The sequence below is a fragment of the Eptesicus fuscus genome, chromosome 7 (assembly GCF_027574615.1).
Source record: "Eptesicus fuscus isolate TK198812 chromosome 7, DD_ASM_mEF_20220401, whole genome shotgun sequence".
NCBI classification, from domain to species: Eukaryota; Metazoa; Chordata; class Mammalia; order Chiroptera; family Vespertilionidae; genus Eptesicus; species Eptesicus fuscus.
The window spans coordinates 57877810-57902142 of NC_072479.1; the positions used below are offsets into that span (position 1 = coordinate 57877810).

Here is a 24333-nt window from a genome sequence, read left to right on the forward strand (position 1 = left end):
ACTTTGTTTCATTTTGTTGGGGAAGGAGGAGGAGGAGGATGAATGACTTTTAGAAAAAGTCAGGAGCCTCTGCCTTTTGAAAATTCAGCTTCTAAGGAGCCTTGGTACAAAACTATCAGCAACAGAGGAAGAAATTGAGAACCTTCCTGTTGTTCTTTGAAATTTAAGCCCAGTATATATTTGCTCCATTTCTCTTAACCCAAATGCAAACTTTATTAGAACATCTAGCCACTGACTTCCAACCTCCTAAATTGTAGCTGTCCTCAAAGAGATATTCTGCAACCTCTGCAGATAATAGATTCTGCCCAATTTCTACAGCTCTGCCCAAGGAGGCTCAACTTGCTATTGATTCTAAATTGCTTTCAGATGGAAATGCATCATGGGAATCTAACATCCAGTCCAGTCACCTTTCTTGGAGCTAAAATTTAGAGCATTTTAGAAGTGACCTTGGAATCTAGCCATTTATCTCCGTTCAAGTCTCTCTCAAAATTTTGTAGTGTTTTGCTTTAAAATAACTGTACAATTACTTCTCCTTCTCAGAGAAAGGATCTTTAGAATCTCAGAAGGAACCCCATCCTCTCCAAGGCAAGCAATTCAGCAGAAACCCCACCGTCTACTTTTTAGGCCTAAAACGTCCAAAAAATTATAGGGAGAGAAATAGAAACTGGATACGAAGAACCTGAATACCAAGAATGGATCCAATAATATGCTTCACATTTTATATGCTATTACATTTAATCTTCACAATAGCCCTATAACAAAGGCCCTTTTATCTTTTTATTACAGGTATGGAAATAGGCTTAGAGAGGTTAATTTTTCAGGATCACACAAGTAAATAAAGAACTTGGGCTTTAGAGTTAGTATAGTATAACGGTTAATGGTTAACACTCTGCAGTTAGATTCAAATCCTAACTCTACTGCTTACTGTGCAACCAAGTACGTTCTAAGCCGTGGTTTCCTCCTCAGTGAAATGCAGACAACTGGGGTATCTATCTCATAGGGCAGGGGCCGTGTGCATGAAATGAGATGTTTGTACACTTGCAAGCTAATGTGTCAGAATTTCTGAATCACGTTTGATTTTGGATTGTCAGTGGCATTTGCCTTCTTAATGAGTGAAGAGCTATGATTCTCACCTACTTTTCCAGCTCAGAGATGAAGACATGGGAAAAGTCCCCTTATCCTCTGTCTCACCAAAAACCAAAGTAGAAATTCCTAAACTATCAAAAAAAAAAAATCACCACTCAATCACAAGAGAATAATTAATGAATATGTGACATAGTTTTTGACAAGACTTGGATGATATGATGGCTGGATGTCTTTTTTTATAAGGAATATATTTCTTAATCTGATTCTGAAGAAAAAAACACAGATGTGGCATAGCCTAAACATTAATATTGTGTGAGAATGCTTGTAAACCATCAGCGGCTACTAGACCGATCCACAAAGCATTTGTTTATAACCGGAGGCACTCTAACGGTTCAGGTGAAGACAAGCTAATCCATGGCTGTAGACACATCCAAAATGTTTTGAGAGTAAGAATCGCTACATCCTAGCCCAAAGAGGTATTAATGGCTCATCTGGCCTGTTCTGCATATAACATTATTAATATATTGTGTCCTAAGATAAATGACTGTTTTTCCCACTTCCCCAAAGGAGCTAATATTTAATCAGTCAGAGTTCTCTTTGGCATCAGGAAGACCTTGGTTCAAGTTCCACTTCCAAAAGTCACTCAATCTCCGAGTCTCATCTGTTAATAGGATAAAACACCTACCGAATAAGGTGGTTATAAGAATTAAATGAGATCATGCATATGAAGTGCTTAGCAGAGTGTAGAAAGAACTCAGTATATGGTAGCTATGAATACTATGCCCGCCGTAGAAAACCGGAAAGAACAGAAAAGTATAAGAAAGACAAAAAGTAGTACTTTCCCCTTCCAAAGGCAACTACTGTTAATTTTAGTCAGTCATTTTTGTTTCTATATGCAGTTTGTCTTCATATAGATCTGATACAACACACAAACTATATGCATTCTGTTTTTGTTTTGTCTTTTGGACTATTAATGAAACTTAGATATTTCGTCACACCATTAACAACTAGGAAGTTATTGATGGCTTCTAACAAAATAGCTTTTCCTAAGTATGAAGCCCTTGGGCATGATGGATTCCTCTTTCCCTCATCTTCCTGCCACTTCGGGATCTGACCGCTTTGTCTTGGGAATCCTCAAGTCTGTCACCATCATCACTGTGGGACCACTGCAAAGAATCTCCTAAGTGCTCACGGGGTGTTGAGTGCGTAGGCTTCTAATCACCCAAAGGCAGAGCTCTGTCGTTACAATGCAAGGAGGTGCAGAAAGCCTTACATTCCACAGCCATCTGCTCAACTGCCTCTCCAATTTTTCTCCCACACAGTACAACAGAAGCTGCTAACCAAACCAAACCAAACACAAACCCCCAAACCTGCTCATCTGCCGTAAGCTGAGCCCAAGCTCCCTCTTCGGCACCTTTTCTAATACCTCCTCTACAAAGAAAAAACGAGATGTATTTCTGAGCTTAAATATTTTTTAAGAACTGTCAGGATATTAATATTTAATTTGGTTCTCAGCATCTGAATTGCCCCAACTTTACTGTCCATGCTGACCCCCCTCGTTCTCTTTGATATCATTGCTTGTTTTTCCAGAGAATATAATTATCTATCTAATTGTGGAGCCCCAAATTGACCTCTAGACATAGAATCAGTGAAAATCAAACACAAATTAAATTTAAAGATAATAATTTATAACAGTTACTTTGACCAACTATCTGGTTTGGAAGGGATTGTGTAACCACTGTTTGTTATTATTATTGTCCCTTTTATTGCTGATTTTCTTCTGGGTTTTTTTGTTTTGTTTTGTTTTTTTTTTTGTTTGTTAATCCCCACGCAAGGATATTTTTCCATTGACTTTTAAAGAGAGTGGAAGGAGGGGGAGAGGTAGAGAGAGGGAAACATCGATGTGAGAGAGACACATCAATTGGTTGCCTTCCACACAGGGCCAGAGATTGAGCCTGCAACAAAGGTACGTGCCCTAGACTGGAATTGAACCTGGGACCCTTCAGTCCGCAGGCTGACACTCTATGCACTGAGCCAAGCCAGCTAGAGCAATTATTGCTGGTTTTCCATAAACAGTTTTCCAGAAGAGCAATGGCGATGTGACTATGCAGGGAAGACATTAAAATGAACTGAGAAACATCAGATTGGGGTTTCTGAAAGGTCTAAGATTCTGGCTCTCTCAGTGATGAGCTGTGTGACCTCAAGGAGCACAAATTCCCTGAGTCTGCTTCCCCACCTAAAACACAGGAATAATAGTCTATCTCCATTTTTGTCAGCCTTATGGAGTTTTTATTCAGAACAAATTAAATTATACATGTAAAAGTAATTTGCAGCTTGTAAAGAGCTATACAAATGTAAGGGGGAAAGTATTTTGCTTTTAAATAAAAAGGCAGGGAAAGAAAAGGCGATTTCAAATACATCCTGATTGCCTTTTGAATCGCTATACAGCCAACAACTGCTAAAAACAGGTCATCCTGAATAATTCCATCCTTGATTGTCCAGTTTTCCTCCCCACATGCATCATGCTACTTAAAGGATTGGCTATCTTCATGCTGTGTTAGAGGAAACGGAAGTGTTAGAACAAAACAGACTGACATGCTATCTCAGGGCACTTATACAGCTAAGGAGGGACTGAGGAAAGTTAAGGAATTAGAGGTAAGAAGGATTAGGAGCACTGAGGTTATAAGAATTTAAAACTAGAAAAAAGGTATAAACAGCTTAGAATTTAAAGAAATGTTAAGAGACGGTTTTCCCAAAGAGGAGAGCCATTATCCGAACCCCTAGACAAGAGATTTTGTGAAGCTATTATATTCAACTCCTCCAGAGCCTGACTTTTGATTACATTTAAAATTAATCTTTTGCTTCCCTTTTCCTTCCTCCCCCGTACACCACGTGTGCCTGCCCCAACCTTCTATTTCCCCCTCCTCTGATTTATTCCCATTTCAATCCCTTTGATGTCTAGGTCCAGGTCTGGTGTCCTCCTTAACCTCTCCTCGCCTTTCTCTCCCTGGTGTACATCTCCCACCCTCAGCATCTCGTACGCACACTCCTCTTTGGAAAAAATCACATCTCAATTCTGGCAGCAGAGCCTTAGAACGTTACTCAAAACTACACTGCTTTTTAAAATGGAAAGATAAGAGCTTTAAAGTCCAAGCTGTTTCCCTAGGAGGGGCGAGGACGTGGCCGGCAGAAGCGATGGTAGTTCTAAACCTGCTCAGACTTGGTCATTGGCGGTGGCACGATGCTTCTCATTCCGCCTGGGCAGGGTCCGCTGGCCAGAGGCACTCAGTCACAGCAGGTGGGGGGGCGGGGAGGGGGGACAGACAGGCAGATGGAGACTTCCAAAGATGGAGAGAAAGAAAAGGAGGCAAAATAAAAGGAGGAGTTAATGGAGGAGGAGGAATAATCAGAAACAAGGAAAGATGGGGGAAATGGAGCAAATAATAAAGTAAAAGGGAAAGGGAGAGTAAAGGGGGGAGGGAAGGGAGGGCTGAAGAGAGAAATAGAAACAAACCAGGAGAGAAATGGCTGGGGAGGGGGGAAGGGGGGAGACACAAGAATGGGGGGCAGCGGGTGGGGAGAGACCAGGAATGAGCAGGGCAGGGCGAGGAAGGAGCGGGCGGCGGCCATGCCTAGCCTCGGTCTGTCCGTGTACGTCCTTACACTGTCATCGGTAGCTGCCTTATCTATTTTCACCTCTGGCAGGAGACGCCCGCCGATGTGGGAGCCGGGGCCGATGAGGGACACCACGCCGTTGCAGTCCACGGTGCTGTTGCGCTTCACGCTGCGCCGCAGGCTGGGGAAGATGCGCGAGGAGCGGCTGCCCTGGCTGTAGCCGCTGTAGCCGCTGTAGCTGCTGCGGCGCTCGCGGGCGCGGACCGGGATGAAGAGCGAGTCGCGGCGGCCCTCGCTCTCCTCCACGGTGCTGTGCTCGTCGTCCGCGAACTCGTTCTCCGAGCCCGGGTCCCGGAACCGCCCGGGGCCCCTGAAGCTGAAGATGCTGCTCTTGCTGTTGTGGCGGGAGAGGAACGGGGAGCCCGGGATGCTGAGCAGTGACTGTGGGGGCAGAGAGAGAGAGAAGGGCCGGTCAGAGCAAAGGCTGCTCCCCTCCCCCGCCGGGCCCATCCTTGCATTCCAGTGGTCGGAGCGCAGGTGCTTCCAGAAAGCACCCGGGATGTTACATCCCTACTGCGGCTCAGTCCCCAGGATTACCCGTCTCCTGGCCCCACGGCCTGCAGATACACCTGCCTAAACCAGTCAACCACTGAGAAATTCTACTCCTTGTCCCCTCAATCCCGGAAACCAGGCTTCACCTCCTGCTCCCTGCGGCCAGAGCGCCGGGGAACAGGTCTGTCTCATACGCGGTGTGCGCCTTTCATTGGCCCAAGTGAGACTCAGGCCACACTCGGCACAAAGAATGCAGAAGTGGGTACCACCTGCCAGGCCTCGAAGGAGAGCATGCCTGGAGGTCAAGTGCTATGCCAACCGTGAGCTTCAAGCATTTTTGTTCCACTGGAAATTATTTATGTTCCCTTCCACGTTACTTTAAACTCAGCATGAAGTTTCTTTCACCCAAAGTTTCCATATCTGTAAATTATGTAGTTCTCAGCACTGATATTTTAAAATAAATCTCTTCTTTACCACTTAGAAATTTTCCCTCATTTCTTTCTCCTTCAACTCGTATTTCCTTTCTACATTCCCTGGAGAATTTTATGCTAATGTATATTTTATACTTTGTTTTTTTTAACTGATCACCTTTAAATACTTTTCTGCAAAAAATTACAAACTATATTTAAAAAATTTTTAATTTTCCCGTGACCATGAGTCTCTGAGAAATTTAAAAACCCTCCTGAATTATTAGTCTATTAACACAATTGACCAAGATACATAAATATATACTTTGTAAGTAATTACTAAGCTTTAAAAATTTTACAAAAAATGTATCTCTTAATGAGATGGGTGAGATTTTTTTCAATTGGTGTTTTTGGTGTGTAAATATTTGTAGATAGTATTACTTATTATTAGAATGAAACATGGCCCAATATCAACTCCCTTCCCCCCTTTTTAATACTCGATTTAAGTGCTGAGAAACCTTATTAACATAAACAGTATCTTAGAACAGAAGAATTTTGTTACAGTAATGTTACTCACTTCTTTGAACTCTTGTCAAATTATATGCCCTCACATATAAAATTCACTTTAAGGATTTACTGGTAGCAATTAAATTAGTTCCTCTTAATTTTTTTTTAAAAGCAAAGACTTGTTATACCCAACTTGCCAAAGGATTTACTACCTAGTTATTAGAATTATTTGATTTCTGTGAATACCAAAAAGGCTTTATTTATTATTGCTAATAATTATATGGGCTACTCTTATAGGGGTTACTCCTTTGCTTAAAGGAATCTTATTTAACCCAACAGAAAAGATTAGAATAACCCAAATATTGTTAATTTCTATATATCAATGCCAACATTAATTTTTTTAATAAAGTGATTTTACCTTATCACATGCTTTAAAAATATTTTCATCAAAACCTCAAAGCCATAGATTTGGCTCATTAAATTTATTAATGCTTTCACTGCCAGAGCGACTGGCCAAATCAGACTTATTTTCATAGGAGAAAGTATGACCTAATTTTTAAAAATAAATTTATTAATATGTATCCCAGTGGTAACCACTTGGCTCCTGAACTTAAAACATCCCATTACCCTTGACTATAACTCTGTTTCACTCTTAGCAGAAGTGTGTCTGAAATAAATTCAGAAAGCCTTACGATGGATTTACATTTCCTGGATTAAAGAAAACTTTGTAGATACTAATATTTTCAATTGTCCCTTTGTTTGGCACCTCAAAGATTTTTATACCTTAGGGCAGTGGTCCGCAAACTGCGGCTCTCGAGCCTCGGTTTGCCGCTCTGTTGACTAATGAGTTTGCCACTGGGATAGGGGCTTAATCACAAGGAATAACAACAGCCGGTAATTATTGGAATCGAGAGTCTAGGTCAGTGGTCGGCAAACTCATTAGTCAACAGAGTGGCCGACCACTGGTTTAAGTAATTCCAGGCAGGCTCTGGGCTATAGGCGTGGTCCCAGTTGCCCAGTAGCTGGCCCTGGAGGGATTCAGAGCAGGGGAAATACAGACTTGATGTGTGAGAGTTAGATAAAAGGAAAAGGTTGGGAAATGAGGGCTTTGCATATGAAAGGCACACTTCCAGGCAAGTAGCCTCTAGGAATTAAGCTAGCACTGGGAGGGGCAGTCCCTACCCTGCCAGCAGGCTCCTATAATTTTTAAAAATAAATTTATTAATATGTATCCCAGAGCACCTAAAATACAGAGTACAAACATGATTAAGACAGTAAGACCCCAAGATTGGTTGTAGAGGGGATAGGCAGTATCCTTGAGCTTCTACCTACCTGTTCAGTTGAGTTTAACATAGAACACTGAGGTTCAGAGCATACGCTTACATGTTAATAAACTGTGCCTTGGGCATATACATCTGCCTTGAGGGCCTCACCAGAGAGAAATGTGGCCAGGTCAAGACAGGACACAGACACTCCTGGGCTCCTTTGCTAAATCCCATGATCACCTTTAACACCCAATTTATTTTCTCCATTTATCTTTCACTCTTTCCCCTCATATACCTTGCCACTCAGGCACACTGCCCTTCGATCTTTATTTTCTCCATTTCCACTCTGTTCAGCTGTGGAAATCCTCTTGGTTCTCCTCTACAAACTTCCTTAATCTTCCCACAGTACTGAGCCCATTTCAGAGTACTTATGCTCTACTTTTTACTACAGTTCTTTAAACACATGCTTTATCTCTCCTTAAAAAAATAAATAAATTTTTTTTTATTGATTTCAGAGAGGAAGGGAGAGATCAAAATATCAATGATGAGAGAGAATCATTGATTGGCTGCCTCCTACACGCTCCCCCTGGGGACTGAGCCTGCAACCTGGGCATGTACCCTGACCAGGAATCAAACCATGACCTCCTGGTTCATAAGTCGACACTCAACCACTGAGTCACACTAGCCAGGCTTAGCAAGATCTTAATAGGTATGTCTGAAGGTAAGTTGTCCCATCCAGTCAAGTACCTGAGTTCTAAATACCCCTTCTCAGTGAGGACCAGCATTTACCTACACCGCCATCTTGGGCCCCTCCAGTGTCAAAGTTCCACGAATTTTTTTGTTCTGAGAAAGTTACTTTTTACAAAAATATGTACAACTTGTATTAAAATGTAATCAGTTTTATCATTATTTTAAAATAAATCAGTAAATACTTAAAAAATTTTTAATTATAATTTCTTCTAATATAATAAAAGCAGATTTTAAAAAGCTCTTTAAGGTCCTCACTAATTTTTAAAAATACAAAGGGGTCCTAAGACCAGAAAGAGAGAACTGATGCAATACAGTAATTAAAATACTTTGCAAAAATGGACTCAACCTAATATTTATAAACTGTCCTAAGCCCTAAAAACACAGCAGTAATTTTATAGGGAAACTAGAGGCACAGTGCATGAAATTTGTGCATGTAGGGGGTCCCTCAGCCTGGCCTGCACCCTCTCGCAATCTGGGACCCCTCAGAGGATGTCCGACTGCCCTACAGGATTGGGCCTAAACTGGAAGTCAGACACTCCTCTCACAATCCAGGACTGCTGGTTCCTAACTGCTCGCTTGCCTGCCTGCCTGCCTGCCTGCCTGATTGCCCCTAACCACTCGCCTGCCTGCCTGATTGCCTCTAACCACCTCTGCCTGCCTGCCTGCCTGCCTGATTGCCCCTAACCACCTCTGCCTGCCTGCCTGATCGCCCCTAACCACTCTGCCTGCCTGATCACCCCCAACTGCTCATCTGCCTGCCTGATTGCCCCTAACCACCTCTGCCTCAGCCCCCGCTGCTGCGGCTTCATCCAGAAGGACGTCCAGAAGGTCGTTCGGCTATCCAGTCTAATTAGCATATTACAGTTTTATTATTATAGATGGGTAGGAGATGGGTTGGGCAGATGTCTCAAGAGGGTGCCAAAGACCTGGCAGTGAAGGACACTGATATGCACCTGAACTGTGCTGAGGGAAACTGAAGCCACATTCATTGTCAAGCCAAGAGGAGAGATGACCATGCATGCATGGAGGTGAGTAGGAAGGGGATGATTATAGACTGTAGTGCTTACAGACACAAGCTTTGCTCTGCAGTCAGAGGGACCTGGTTCAAATGCTGACACTAACATTTACTAGCTATATAATCTTAGACAAGTTAGTTCATCTCTCTAGCCCTCAGTTTCTTCAGCCATTCTTCCAGATAAAATCAGAGAAACTGCAGGAAAGTCCTGGTACAAAGACTATTACTACCTTGTGGGGCTTCTAAGCAAGTCTTGGCAGTCAGCCATGGCCTGTAGAAATCGACAATTCTTCTCAGATGGGAAATCAGAGGAAGTGAACATTTTCATGCAAAGCAGGACCTCTCAGAAGCCCAGATTTATGCTTTGAGCTATGGAGCAATCAGTACAACTCTGTGCTAAAGTGTCTGGATTAATCAGAGACCATTCAGTAGCAAAGCGTTAACAGCACTAACTAGCTCAGTGATGGTTTGCCAGTAAAAAGTTGGATTACAACAAAGCTGCAATCACACTTTTCCCCAAAAGAGGCTGAACTAGGAGAAAGGTGAGGCAAAGGTGAGACAGCTGGCTCCAGACCAGAGAGAAGTCCCAGATGGGGTTAAATATCAGTTTTATAAAAGTCCTTCATTTATTTGTCCAACACATATCTGAATGCCAGCCATGTGCAAAGAAGCAAGTGGTGGCTTTCGGACTTTCAGAAGAGGATATGAACATAAGAAAACATAGTATCAGAGAATAAAGAGGTTTGTATAAAAAATAATGAAAAGGTAAAATAATTTCCAATTGGGTGTGGAATGGGGGAGGTCAGGAAATGTTTCTTGAGAGAAGAATGTGAAGAGGAAGTATGATGCAGACATTCAGAGATGGAAAAACGGAGCCTCTTAGGGTGTAGTTAGAGCAAAACAGAGGGTGGAAAACAAACAAATGCGAGAAGCACCTCGTGGTTCACTCGGTTGAAGAACAGGATGCTTGGTGACTAGAGACTGAAAAGGCAGCTTGTGTCCAGGAGAAGGGGAAGGGCTATACATTCCATGCTAAAGGGTTGGGACTTCATTAGTAAGTGGAGTAAATCTGATTACAGGAATTCTCTCTCCCATTCTTATTAACTATTTTAAACTGTCAATATTTTCTTTAAACCCCGACTCAACCTCTCATTCCCTTCAATAAGATTTTAAATCTTCTACATTATTGAAAACTAGAGACTGTCAGGTATGATCTTCCTCAGCTTCCTACTCCCTAACCTATAAACTTATCCATGCCCAGCCTTCCCTATTTTCCCCATGTTTGGGGGAACGAGGAGCCCGTTTCCTATTAGAGACTACATCTTCCAAGACTGTGTTCTATTTTCTTTTCTATTCTACCTCATTTTCTACCTCCATCTCCCCTTCTTCTGGGCTTCCCTCCTCCCATATTATAAGAGTGCTTATTTTCACCCATATTCTTTAAATAAACTCGAGTGAGAAGTCTATGCTCATTGTCTCCACTTCCCACTCAACATAACATCCATCCTTACCCTGTACTGAAACGTGTCTTTAAAGTTCTCAGTGCTTTAGATTGCCAAATTCAACAAACACTTTCACTTTTGATCGCACAAAGCATCTCTGTTAAATGTCAATCCATTGATCACTTCCCCACCTTCTCTAACCCTTGAGTTCTCTTGGCTTCACCGAACTCTTGGTTCTCTTAGCATCGCTAATGGCTGCTCATTTATTTTCCTTCATGAGCTTCATCTCTGCTGCCCATGGACACCAGTGGTTGTGTCTCTGGCCCACTGTTCTGTCGCTCGACACAATATTTTTGAGTAATTTCATCAAATTGCATTATTTCAATCACCACTCCTCAGCTTAGGACCTCTTCCTGTGAGCTATCATTTGACTATATGTGTGCCTAAAAGACTCTATTTGGTTATCCAACAAATAATTCCACCTGGTATATCCAAACTGGAACATACGTTTCTTCAAATGCCCTTTCTTCTAACTGCTCCCTCACCAACACACACATACATTACCTGGTAAATTGCTCTTTATCCTTTATTTACCTTCCCCAGAAAATCTTTGCTGAACCTCTGGGTTGGGAGAGATCTGTGTCCTCCAAAATAACCCAGCATATCTCAATTATGAAATATTGCCATCAATGCTATTATGTAAGTAATTTTTTAATGTGTCTGGCTGCTCCACTACTCTAAGCTTCTAGGACAGGGATGTATTTGAATCATCTTTTAGTCTCTAGGACCCAGCATAATCCTTGACACATACATGGCAGGCACTCCATTAATAATGAGAGCTATGTTTTAGGAAGCCATCTGCTGACAGTATATAAAACACAAAGGAGAGGGAGGACCAGAGGGAATGAAACTGCAGTGGATAACTGTAGAAGAACAAAATTATACAAGTCTGAACTAAGATCAGATTAATAAGAATAGAATGAAGGGAATGGACATGTGAGAGTCTGTTCTGATAAAATGAATAGGACTAGCCAAAGGCTGAACTGGGAAGAGAGGGATGCAAAAAAGACACACAGTGGCCCCAGCTGGGTGGCTCAGTTAGTTGGAGCGTCGTCCTGTACACCATAAAGATTGTGGGTTCGATTCCCAGTCAGGGCACATACCTGGGTTTTGGGTTCAATACCTAGTCAGGGTGCCTATGGGAGTCAACCAATCTCTGTCTCTGTCTCTGTCTGTCCCCCTCTTCCCTTCCTCTCTCTCCATGATCAATAAGCATACCCTTGCCCTAGCTGGTTTGGCTCAGTGGATAGAGTGTTGGCCCATGGACTGAAGGGTCCTGGATTCTATTCTGGTCAAGGGCACGTATCTCAGTTACAGGTTCGATCCCTGCCTGGTCAGGGCACATTTGGGAGGCAACCAATCGATGTGTCACTCTCACATCGATGTTTCTCTCTCTCACTCTCTCCCCTCCCTTCCATTCTCTCTAAAAATCAATGGAAAAATATCCTCAGGTGGGGACTGACAAACAAAAAAAGCAAAGGATCATCCCTGGGAAACAGGAAGACACTGGATACAATGCCATGACCAATAACTGTAATCTATTCTACACTTCACCAACTTTCCAGCGTTTCTTTAAAATGGGGAATTAAATGGCCTAAAAATTGGATTTTAGTGGCTGGTGTTCTTTGAAATAAAAATATATGTTATGTGATATTTACAGTAATAGAATGCTCAATAATTATCCATAAGTGCTCCCCCATCTCTTTCTCTTAGTTTCCCCATTTTCCAAAGTTGGGTAAAATGGAGGCTTTTAATCTACTATGGGCTAATTTATCAGCTTGACACTATATATCTAGAATAATTACTAGAACTTGCCACATTCAAATAAGGTGATCTAAAGAGTTTCATCACTTTTTAAAAATCTACAGTTATATGCAATTCTTTAACAGAGGTGTTTGTGCTAGATTCTGATGTTCAGATGCTAAGAGGGGAACAGTTCTTCCTGATGTTTTAGCACATGGGCTTGCTGATGAGACACAGACTTGACGCCGCAGTATGTCTGCCAAAGGCCATCACGTTGTCCTAGGCTGCTTCAGAGCAGCGATGGTCCTAATATGCCAGTAACACTTCCTCCTAGAAGAGAACAACCTGGAGCGTGGAAAGGCAGGCCCTCGGATGCAGGGAGGGGTCTGGAAAATGTAAAGCCGAAGAGGAATAAGAGAATCGAGTGAGATTAGGAAAACCAGAATTTCTTAGGCTGTTTGACCCAGCGCAGAGTTTACCTGGTTCATGATGGAAAACTTCCTCCCGATCCTGTTGTCTGGCAGCCGAAAGCCCTTCCTCCTCATACCATCTTCTGACTCAGACTTAAACACCTTCTCAGGATCCCCTTTCTCCTCTCCTTCAGAGAGTTCCTTTTGCTTCCTCTTCTTCCTCCTGTTCCGTCTTTCCTTAGCACTCTTGGAACTGAGCTTCGAGAGTTCAGAGGAGCTCCTCGGTGAGCCTTCCCCCTCTTCCCCTTCTTCCTCGATGGCATCTTCTGAGACAGTTCCTGCTGAAGTGGCCATCGCAGCAGCCTAGCAACGGAGCCACAGCAACAGATCAGATCAGGAGCACTTACCTGGAGCCCCACAGCCAAGCAGTTAGTGCCGATCATTTCCTTTTCCTTGGACGGGAAAAGAGTGAGAAAAGGAGGAGGGAGAACCAGCCAGTTTGGAGACTGTGGCCAGGGCCTGGCTCTGTCCATTTTCCAGTTGAATCTGTGCTGCGGCACACAGCACTAAGTAATCAGAGCAGAACCCAGTGGTGAGAACTAGGGATTTATTCTCTTGAGTATCTCAGGTAAGAATTTGGCTGCCTTCTTGGAGCCAAACAATCTTTTCTGGGCAACTCTGAAAATGAATGCTAAGAAACTACATTATACATATGGGCCCGACAATATAAAAATACATGTATATTTGGATAAGGATTAGAAATAAAGTGTTAAGGTGGTGGCATTATAAATTTTTCAAATTTTACTTTAGAATTTTATCTATATCTTATTTTTAATTACAATCAATACTTTTTTAAGACTACAGAAAATCTCTGAAGGAGATCCTAATGTTCTCCTCAACAAAAAGGCCATGTTTACATGAAGCACTATATAAACTTCTCTGGCCACTTATTTTTTCCTCCACAGCCTCATGGCAGCTGGACACTGAACAGTTGAGAAATTCAACAAAAGATCATATTAACAAATAATTTGGCCATTAAGACAAATGGAATAATTGCAACAACCATGTGCAGTTGTTAACTGTATTTTAATCAGATCAATAACTTCTATTTGACAATGTGCCTAGAAGAGATCCATCAGAGTGGCAATCAGAGGGGGCCTCAGTCCCGGTGATCAGGCAGGCAGGACTGCTGCAAAGAATTAATCACTAACCTGTGCCTCTTCCTGTTGCTTCTTCAGTTGCTCCAACATTGCTTTGAATTCAGCCTCTTTCTGCTCTGCCTCCTCCAGTGTTGCCTGATTCTGCTCTTCATAAGCCATGGCGACCACAGCCAAGATCAAGTTCACCAAATAGAAAGAACCCACAAAGATGACCAAGACGAAGAAGATCATGTACGTTTTTCCAGCTGCTCGTAAAGTCTGCAAAGATACAGACCATTTTCAGAGTCACTTGCATGAACTGAACCAGGCTGAAAGCGACCCGTGGGCTGAGGTTCCTCTGAGGGGCACTCCTTCGTTTTGAATGGGACCGTTCTTCATTGAGTGGCACTCCCTCATATTGCAAAGCATGTCCAAGGGCTGAGGGTCTCCGTATCCTCAACTCACAGCAAATGTCAGTAGTACCTCCCATTCACTGTGGCCAAAAAAGCCCTCTTCCATTTTCCCAAACTCCTAATATATTCCTTTCATAGCATTTTTTCTAATAGAAAAAAAAAAAAATGCTCTGGGCTAAGAATTGTATTTGACTTTGTCAGTTGGTTCTAAAACAAACATAAGAAAAGAATACAAGACTTTAGCTCATTTACCTACTGGCCCTCGAAGAGTATTAACAGACAAATCCCATCTCTGGGATCAGGTCCAAGTCACAGGAAGTTCCCATCTTGAGTGACATTCTTCCTTATCCTTTTGTAATAGGATGGGTTTTTAAAAGAGGATAAGACATAAAGAATAATGGGGGGAAAAGAAAAAGGCAGAAGGATCCTAGGACTATTCCATTCACTAGCAGTGAGCAATTAAACATCAAAAAATGACTGGGTTTTATGTTACGTATATGTGAGCTATTATTACTTAGTTTTCATCTTTCTTCTTTTCAGTACAAATATTTAAATGAAATTTAACATCAATCATAAATACTGCATAAGAAAGATGCGAACTAAGGGAACTTAGGTTGTCCAACAGAAAGTACGAATTCCTCAGGCGATCTCAATTAGAAGTTCCCCTTAAAGAGGTTCCTTCATGCCTGAGGGGACATAGTTCTCATTCCCAAACTAAATGGTGCCATCAAATACCAAAGTCAAATAGATAACAATGGATTAGCACAGAATTTCTAAGCTGGAAGACCCTGTGCAATTACCTAGCCCGTGGTCGGCAAACTGCGGCTCACGAGCCACATGAGGCTCTTTGGCCCCTTGACTGTGGCTCTTCCACAAAATACCACGGCCTGGGCGAGTCTATTTTGAAGAAGTGACGTTAGAAGAAGTTTAAGTTTAAAAAATTTGGCTCTCAAAAGAAATTTCAATCGTTGTGCTGTTGGTATTTGGCTCTGTTGACTAATGAGTTTGCCGACCACTGGCCTAGACTAACTTCTCCATCAGAACCAGCAAAGTTAAATGACTTGCCAGTCACCAACGCAGCCCAATAGAATGGTACTGACCTTTTTTTTTTTTTTAAACTGTCACAACCTGCTTAAACAAGTCCAAATATGTTACAAATCCCCAAAACATTGATATATTTAGACTCCAACGTCCTTGTGGATAGAAATCTCATCTTTTTATGTCTAGCACAGTGCCTTGCACAATACGTTTAATTAATATTTCTTAAAAAGATGCCATAAACCGGAAAATCCAGAAGCAGCAATACTGCAGATGGTTTGGTGAAACAATAAGAAGTAGGAAGAGACAGCAGATTCTCAGGCCAGGCAAGAGGCTGTGAGCCTCTACAGCTATACATGACTGAGCATTAAAGAAACAGGACAGGAGCTGAAAGAATTCACTTAATTTTATAGAACTGAGAAACAACATCCTAAGGTGATTGTATAATGTCTTCACTAAAGGTCTCTTACACAGAATGTGCCCAACCCCACATAGCCTCATGCAAACATTATCACCAAAAAACCCCCACAAAAAAACCCCAAAACAAACAAACAGAGGTAGCACTTGAAAAAGAGGTATTACTTACCAATTGATATAAGTTTTCCCAATAGTCCTGGGTCATAAGGCGAAATAATGCCAAGAAGGCCCAGCTGAAAGTGTCAAAGCTTGTGTAACCATAGTTGGGATTCCTTCCTGCTTTCATACACTGGTATCCCTCTGGGCATTGCCTGAGGAAAGAAAGGGAAGTTCAGGGCTTTTCAACAGTCCTGCAAGTCATCTCTGTGACCTTGGAGATAATAAATAACCACCTATAGAGCCAGGCCAACAAATGGGAATTTAAAAAAAGAAGAAAAAGAAAAAAGAAAAAGAGGAAAGAAACAAAGTAGCCAGGTCAATTTTTAAAGAAAATATGTTAGCCCCAAAATGTTAGATCCAATTAAGGCCTACTACATGAGCACAAAGAAAAGTGAAAATATTGCCTGTTTTATCTGAAACATTATTTTAAGGGAGGAGAGTAAAATTAGGTGAGCTACTTACCCAGCATCAGAACTGTTCCCACAGAGTAGAGGTTCTAGCATTCCAGGAACTGTGTAAAAATTTGCTAGAAGAGTTTGAAGAGGCAGGAAATGAATAAGGCAGATTAAAGTGAATGAGAGAATAAGGTTACACTGTCCCTAATTAGTCCCAGCAGAAAGAGTTATTGATTTTTAGCTCATATAAATATTTTCTTACAGCCATGAAACCTGATAAGAATTCTTTCCCATAATTTTCCTATTTGTATTTAAAAATTAAAAGTGCTACCATAAAGCCCTTAATGCAATGTTCTTTTCCCAGACATCTGACTTTCACTCCTACTTCAAATCTATATGCCAGGTTCCAATACTCAAAGGGGTTTAAGAGGGTTTTCTTAGCTGGAATATGTTTATATAACTTTATCATCTATCCTTATAGCTTCTCTTTACCACAGGTAAACTAGAAATCCTCACTGACCACTAGTTACCATGTCCTATATTAAATGGAAGGCATGTTTCCTTTAATTTTATGTGTCCCTAAAATCCCCTTTGCAACATTTTCTTTTGGCTACGTAATTGCCTTTATTTCCTCAAGAGTGACTAAATAGTGATATTGTTAACTTTTCCCCATCGTTTCATAGAAGTATTACTACACCAAATGTTCCTTAAAGTGCTTTGATTCCTGAAATGAAATTATTAAAATTCCTTAACTGTAATAGGGTCAAATGATGTCTTAGAAATTACCTGACTCCTTAGACCAGATCAACTACTGAGGTCTTGCAGGATTAAGAATGCTGAAGAGGTATATTCTAGACCAAATGTTTAAATATCTCAGGCAACCCAATTAGGGGAAAAAAAGAATTTCTATCAAGCTACTGAGCCTGATTTTCAAAACACAAGTTTAGGAGGGCCTGTGACAAAGCTACCAAGGTTCACGTTTGGTTTTAAAGGGAGAGAAGCGGGTGGGAGGGCTTCGGAACACAATCCCACCTCCAGGTCGGGACACGCTTCACAAAGCTACCTCCAGCAGCACTGGCGATCCCTTCCGGCCCAGCTACCTTTCTCAGAGCCCAGGGGTGGCTTCTGGCTGTGTAAACTAGGGACACATTTTCCTTCCTCCTCCTGCAGAGAGGGGGCCACCTACTTATATTGTTGATATACTCGTCCCAGTCGAAGCCTTTGGTGCCGTTCTCAAGATAGCTCTCGTTGAAGTTGATGGGCCACACGACACACTTGTTCCGCAGGTTCCCCATGAACAGCTGCAGCCCGATCAGGGCAAAAACGCTCAGGCAGAACACGGTCAGGATCATCACGTCCGACAGCTTCTTCACGGACTGAATCAGGGCACCCACAATGGTCTTCAGGCCTGAGGAGACAGAACCCCCCGAATCAGAGTCACCCCACAGCCCTCCCCACCTCCCCCAGCCCCCTTCTGAGCTACGGGCGCCCACTCCTCCCCGCAGCACTACCCTTGAAACATGGCCACTTCATCTTTTATATCATGAGAATAACAATGGGCCAGCAATATCACCACTTCCTCCAGAGGTATCACTTTTTAAGCCACTCACTTTTAAAAAGAAGAAAGAAAGAAAAAAAAGTTCCTTCTCCAACATGTGGCTCTTTTCTGCCTGGAAGCACTTTCCTGTCTTTGACTGCTTCTCAGCAACGAAATGAGTCAAGCTTTCAGCGCGTCAGGGCCTTCATATCTGCTCGTCCCTTTGCCTGGAATGCTTCCTTCCGTTCCCCTGTCCGACCTGCCCAACACCTGTTCATCCTTCTGGTCTCAGCTTAAATATCAATTCCCCCAGAAAACCTTCCCTGACTTCACAACTCTTCTCCCTCCCCCATTTTTATTAGTATTTTAATAGCACCTCGTACTCTCCTCTGTAGCTTTTATCGTGGTTATAACTAAGTCCATCAGTTTTTTTCACAGCTGTATCTATACTTTCTAGAACACAGCAGGTACTCGGTAAATATTAGCTGAATAAACAAATGGAAAAACCCGGAATTGAGGAGGCTTGCAGGTTGGGAAGAGAACTACTGGAAGCGTGAAAGCCAGTAAGTGAGAAGGTGCAATAATATTTTCCCCAGAGCTCTGGAAATGCTAATGTGTTGAAAGGGTTGATTATTATCAATCATTTATGGTTTGTCTTTCCATTAAAAAAAAACACCTTTTCTATATCACATATATGCCCTGTTTTCTACAACTGACCTTTTACTGTCCTACATTTAAAACCAAATAAAAAATATGTAATCTACTTGAATCTGAGGTTTAAACGCAAGCTACTGGTTTAAATTTGAACCTGCAGGCAGATTTCTTAACTGCACAGGAAGAGATCAGTGATGGGAGACAGAAAAGTAATGTTGTGGGTTCATGAGGTTTGGGTCAAAACTGGGTCTGCATTGCTCTCCTGGGCATGGCCAGACATCTGACGATCCATAGGACCCGGCCAACAAAGCACTGGCACTCCGGGGTGCCATGCACCAGACGGGCAGGAGGCAGACACAGAGCCTTGACATGGGCCTCAGGAGGAATCTCGTCTCTGTTCGACTTCTGAAGGCAAGACTATTGGATGGAAATACAAGGGAAATCCCTATCCTGGCTTTGAAGTGGGAGGCTGGGTAGATAATTACTAACCTTAACCAAGTGATAGCATTTACTTCTATGACCTGAGCAAAATACCTAACCTCTTGGGATGTCATACTTTTCATCATTAACATGGGGATAATTCTGGTTGAATATCATAGGGCTCTTGTGAGGATTAAGCATGATTCATATAAACACTTAACACACCACCTGGTGCACAGTAAATGACTCAAATGTTAACCATCTTTGTCTGAACCTCAGTTTACTCATCTATAAAAATGCATTTATAATACCAACCTCATTGGGTTGTTGTGAGGTTTAAATTAAGGTAATGAATGCAAAATATCAATTATAGTACCTGGCACTTAACACTCGTTAGCCATCACTATTATACATATGCTGCCCTCCTCAAAGAGATATGATTGTGATAATGACACTGTATGGCTGACCTCATATGATGATAATCTAATTAATGGGTGATATGAACATGACTCTTCTTTTTCAAGCAACTACCTAGAATTTTCAAAGTTCAGTCAAATGGAATTTTCTGAGTCCAACAGTAGTAATGGGCCTGGCACAAACAGGCACTTAGTATATTTTTATTGAAAGATTAAATTAATGAGAACTTTTTTTCTCACACCGATATCCTGAAAGGGACCTAAGAGAAGTTAAAGGAGCGGGGAGAGGGGGCAAGAGTTAGACCGTAGAGACGCAAAGTGTGTAGAACCCTGTGCTTTCTTATGGAGTGGGCTTCCCTGTTGCCACCAAAGAGGTCAGAAAGAAACTGCCTGGGCTCCAGGACACAAGGCCTTTCTAACAGGGCTTGTGCAGAAAGAACAGCAGACAGGGAATCAGATTCCTTTTCACAGGGCTGTGCAGAAAGAACAGCAGACAGGGAATCAGAAAGCAGGAATTCTGGTCCTGGCTCAGCTACTGCTTATGACCCACTGTGTTTCAGAACAAGTTTAAGTCACTTTTCAGTCTCATTTCCTCATACACAGAATGTGGACAAACACAGGAATACATGGGCCGTGGAAGAGAAGCTGAGGAATCTGCTCTAAAAGTCTTTTAAAACAAGTCAGAGGTATTTGTTTGAGATTAAGTAGTTGAAATTTCAATCTTCTATTCCGCAGGCCCTGGGAAATTGTATCACAAGAACAGAGCTAAGGAAGATGGTATTGGTGGTATAAAATAGAAGGCAGCCATAAAGAAGGAAAAATTGTTCCAGTGTTATGGAACTTATTTCCATAAGTTTCTGAGGAATAGAAAAGTCCTTCATTTTATTTGGCTGGATTGGGGCAGGTCTATACTGGGTCAATAATTCAATTCTGGGCCCCTAAAATTACATAGTTCTGTTTTCAGAGTCAAAGACTGATTTTAAAAAAAGTAGAGTTGAACAGGTCACTGAAGAATGTTTGTAGAGTTTCTTTTCTTGGGCTTCTTTATAGAGCATCTATACAGCCATTTCTCCTGAATGGTTCAGACAATCACCTATCTGAACACCAGATGACTGTGCAAGGCCTTTTCTATTTCTACTTTAAATAAATTGAGAGCCTGGCTGGTGTGGCTCAGTGGTTGAGGTCCCCAGTTTGATCCCTGGTCTGGGCACATGCCCGATTAAAGGCTAGATCCTTAGCTGCAGGCTTGATGGCGTACAGGAGGCAGCCGATGGATGAGTCTCATCATAGATGTTTCTATCTCTCTCCTCCTCTCCCTTCCTCTCTCTGAAATCAATTAAGAAATATTTAAAAAAATATAAATTGAGAAATGAGCTGTAAGCTGCCATTTGTACATGTAACAAGTGTATAATAATGTAAAAATCAAACCAATGCATTTGTGATATAAATACATTTGAAAAAATAACCATACAATTTTAGCATGAGTCTAATCTGATTTTCCTAGGCTAGGAACTCTTCGGCTGGTTCCATCCAAGCCCATGTAATAGGACATTCCTGGCCAGGAGCTCAGACTACCTCCCCCACCACCACCTCTTTTCATAATGGCGGGCTCCTAGCAACCTTGTTTGTAGGAAGTGACCTTCTGTTAGTAGGTTACAGGTGACAGGATAGACATCTGACTCATTTTATTTTATTTTTATTGATTTCAGAGAGGAAGGGAGAGGGAAAGAGAGATAGAAACATCAATGATGAGAGGGAATCATTGATCAGCTGCCTCCTGCACCCCCTATATTGGGGATTGGGGATCAAGCCCGCAACCCGGGCATGTGCCCTTGACTGGAATCGAACCTGGGACCCTTCAGTCCGCAGGCCGATGCTCTATCCACTGAGCCAAACCAGCCAGGGCTAGACATCTGATTTAAATCCAGATTGTTTCCTCCAGAAATTTGAAACAGGACAAGAGAGAGTCCAGTAGTCTTTTCATATAAACTTGGGAGCTAAGTGGTAGACATATTCTGTCATTAAATCAGAATACATCTGAAAAGTAAAGGCATTTAGTATGCTAAGAGACAGAAAAGGGAAATAGAAACATGGAGAGAAGCAAGAGGAAGGAAGACAAAGTACTTCTGGTATCTGGGGCTTTCTGGCTCTACATTCTGTTTCACTGGCTTCCAAAAGCCCAAAACATTCCAGCCCTTAGATTCCTGAAGTACTACTGTATCCTGCAACCAGAGATGCTCAACTAATACACCACCCATACACAGAACTCATCACTTTCCTGGGAATGGGCCCACACACTCACAAACAGCTGGTTTAACAGCTCTTCTCCCTAAACATGTCACTGCTGAAGAAATATGTAAACCTAAGTCCAGAAAAGTGTAAAAAAATTCTTCAGCTCGGCCAGTGTTGCTCAGTGATTGACCATTGACCTATGAACCAGGAGGTCACGGTTCCATTCCTGGTCAGGGCACATGCCCGCGTTGTGGGCTTGATCTCCAGTGGGGGGGCGGGGGGGCCTGCAAGAGGCAGCCGATTCTCTCTCTCATCATTGTTTCTCTCTCTCTCTTCCCTTCCTCTCTGAAATCAATAAAAATGTATTTTTAAAAATTCTGCAAGTGTTTTACTTGAAAATTTAAGGCATAGATCAACTTCTTGGTGGGAGTTCTTTCAGCTTGCAAGAAGTTTGAAGTAGAAGCTTAGATTGGAAATTGTATTCAACTATTTATACTTCAGAGGGGTTAAGAGAAACAAATCTTAATTGAGCAAGAATAATCTTAACTAAATAACATTAACTATGGCCACCTAAAAAGTTTATTATCCAAGATTCTCACCCAGATTGCTAAGAGAAAATTAGAGGAAGCTACAGGAAGAAGAAAGGTGGTGTAAGCTTAATGCTTGCAGGTCAAGGTTGGCACTCGATTGCATAGCAATATTAAATATAAATGTCACTATATTACACAATGCTCTCAGCCAAGACTCTCTTTCCTTCCATTAGGGTTGATAATTGCAAACAGCCATGTTTGCAGACATCAATGCCAATTTATGGAAATGACGCCATCAATGCATTTCTTAAAATCAAGTCTTGACAGCAGTGGCTGCCATGTACTACTAGTAAGTGCAGCCAAGCAAAAGTGCTCCCTGATACCACCAACACAGGTCAATAAAGGCAAGCCGCTGCTGGCTGGGTCCCTCACCTGGTATGTACGGGAATGGAGCCTGGCACTTCTGTCTGTGAAGACAAGCTGTCTTGCTTCTTCCACTGGCTCACACACCAGAACAAGCAAGATACTGACTGAAAATGATTATCCAAAACAGAGCAGCATGCTCCTTCAAACGACTCCTACACAACAGAGTGTGCAACAGAAGCCATGTGGGGGCAAATTGGACAGCAAGAACTCTTGGAAAAGGCTAACATTAACTAGCACTGGGATGTCTGAGCAGAGCAGTTACTACATCTACATTTATTACAGATCAAGGAAAGACAACTAGACCCAATGTACAGAAGGGTCAGCACCTGAGAAGTAGTCAGACGTTTAATGAATTCTGAGAAGGAGGTGAAGCCACTACAATCCCTTAAACAAATGAACAAGTCCAGGGAAACCAGCCATGCATATTGGGATCAAAAACCTCCACCATGGTGATGCCAGATGACAGATAAAGTACACTTGTATTTCCTAGTTTGTGGCTCAGGCTGAGAACTCTAACTGGTCTGAAGTAACATGCGCTAATTATCCTACAAAGTTTACACTGGAACCGGCCTCAATAGCAACAACAAGCAGTCGCTCACCCCCGGGGAAAGAAAAGTTCCCCCAATTCCCAAGGTCTGGTTTGGCCCAGACAAGGGCTAGGAGTAAATCATTCGGGTCAACTTTATTAAATCCTCACAAGGATGATTCTCGAAGGTTCTTCAGGTCAAGAGTAATTTGGGAGAGGTTTGGGGGCCACAGATTTATTTACTTGAGACCAGATTCAAATCACAAAGTCTGACAAAAACTAAACTAGCTCTCAAAGGTAGGTCAAGTGGGATCCCATGTGTCTTCAAAGTTTTTCCAGTTAGGACACAGTGTTAAACTTTTTTTTTTTTTAATTGATTTCAGAGAGGAATGAGAGGGAGAGAGAGATAGAAACATCAATGATGAGATGCTGCCTCCTGCACACCCCACCCTGGGGACCGAACCTGCAACCCGGGCATGTGCCCTGACCGGGAATTGAACCGTGATCTCCTGGTTCATAGGTTGACGCTCAACTGCTGAGCCACACGGGTCGGGCCACTGTGTTAAACTTTAGTTACCTTTTTTTGAGAATGCAATGTGGATAAAGGAGAAATATAAAAACAACTGAATTAATAACTAGAATATTTTAAGAGAAACAATGAGCCTAAACAGAGTCTTAAAACACTTTCTATCTCCCTTCACTAAGAATTGGCATATTCATAATGTATACATTTAAAGAAAATGCTTTCTTAAATGCAAATTTGGGGTGGGAAGGAGAAGGCCCATCATTCTCCCTGCTTCTTCTTATCTGACCCCACAGTTAAAAGAGAAAGTCACAGAAATGAAAGCAGAAAAATAAAAAAACCCGAGAGAAAAATAATCAAGAAATCGCAACTTTGAAGAGAACAAAATATTAAACCAATGCTGACAAATAGAGAAGTCGAAGTGCTTTGGGGGAGCCATTCAAGTGATGGAAATGAAAAGGAAGTGGTGCGTGAGGCCCTCCTGCCTGGTTTCACTCGCACCATTAAGTGATACTCTCTAAGAAAAACCGAGACGCCTGCTTTGAGATTTCCACCCTACCATTGGGCCTGCCAGTCCTACACACATAGTCAAAGCGTGCAGAAGACGAAACTTCTAACAAAGTCACTAAGAATTTTTGTACGCAGGTCCTCGATAA

General features: G+C 42.1%; 1 protein-coding gene across 1 annotated transcript in view; it reads right to left on the bottom strand.

Moving 5' to 3' along the window:
* The window catches only part of SCN8A (sodium voltage-gated channel alpha subunit 8), a 121421-nt gene that overhangs the window by 60016 nt on the left and 37072 nt on the right, over positions 1-24333 (bottom strand). The window contains exons 6-11 of the mRNA XM_054719070.1: positions 17600-17821; positions 16481-16544; positions 16029-16170; positions 14064-14270; positions 12922-13215; positions 4783-5142 (exon numbers count right to left, since the gene is read on the bottom strand). Of these exons, the coding sequence (XP_054575045.1) occupies positions 4783-5142; positions 12922-13215; positions 14064-14270; positions 16029-16170; positions 16481-16544; positions 17600-17821 (1289 nt within the window). The remainder of the gene's footprint in view (positions 1-4782; positions 5143-12921; positions 13216-14063; positions 14271-16028; positions 16171-16480; positions 16545-17599; positions 17822-24333) is intronic.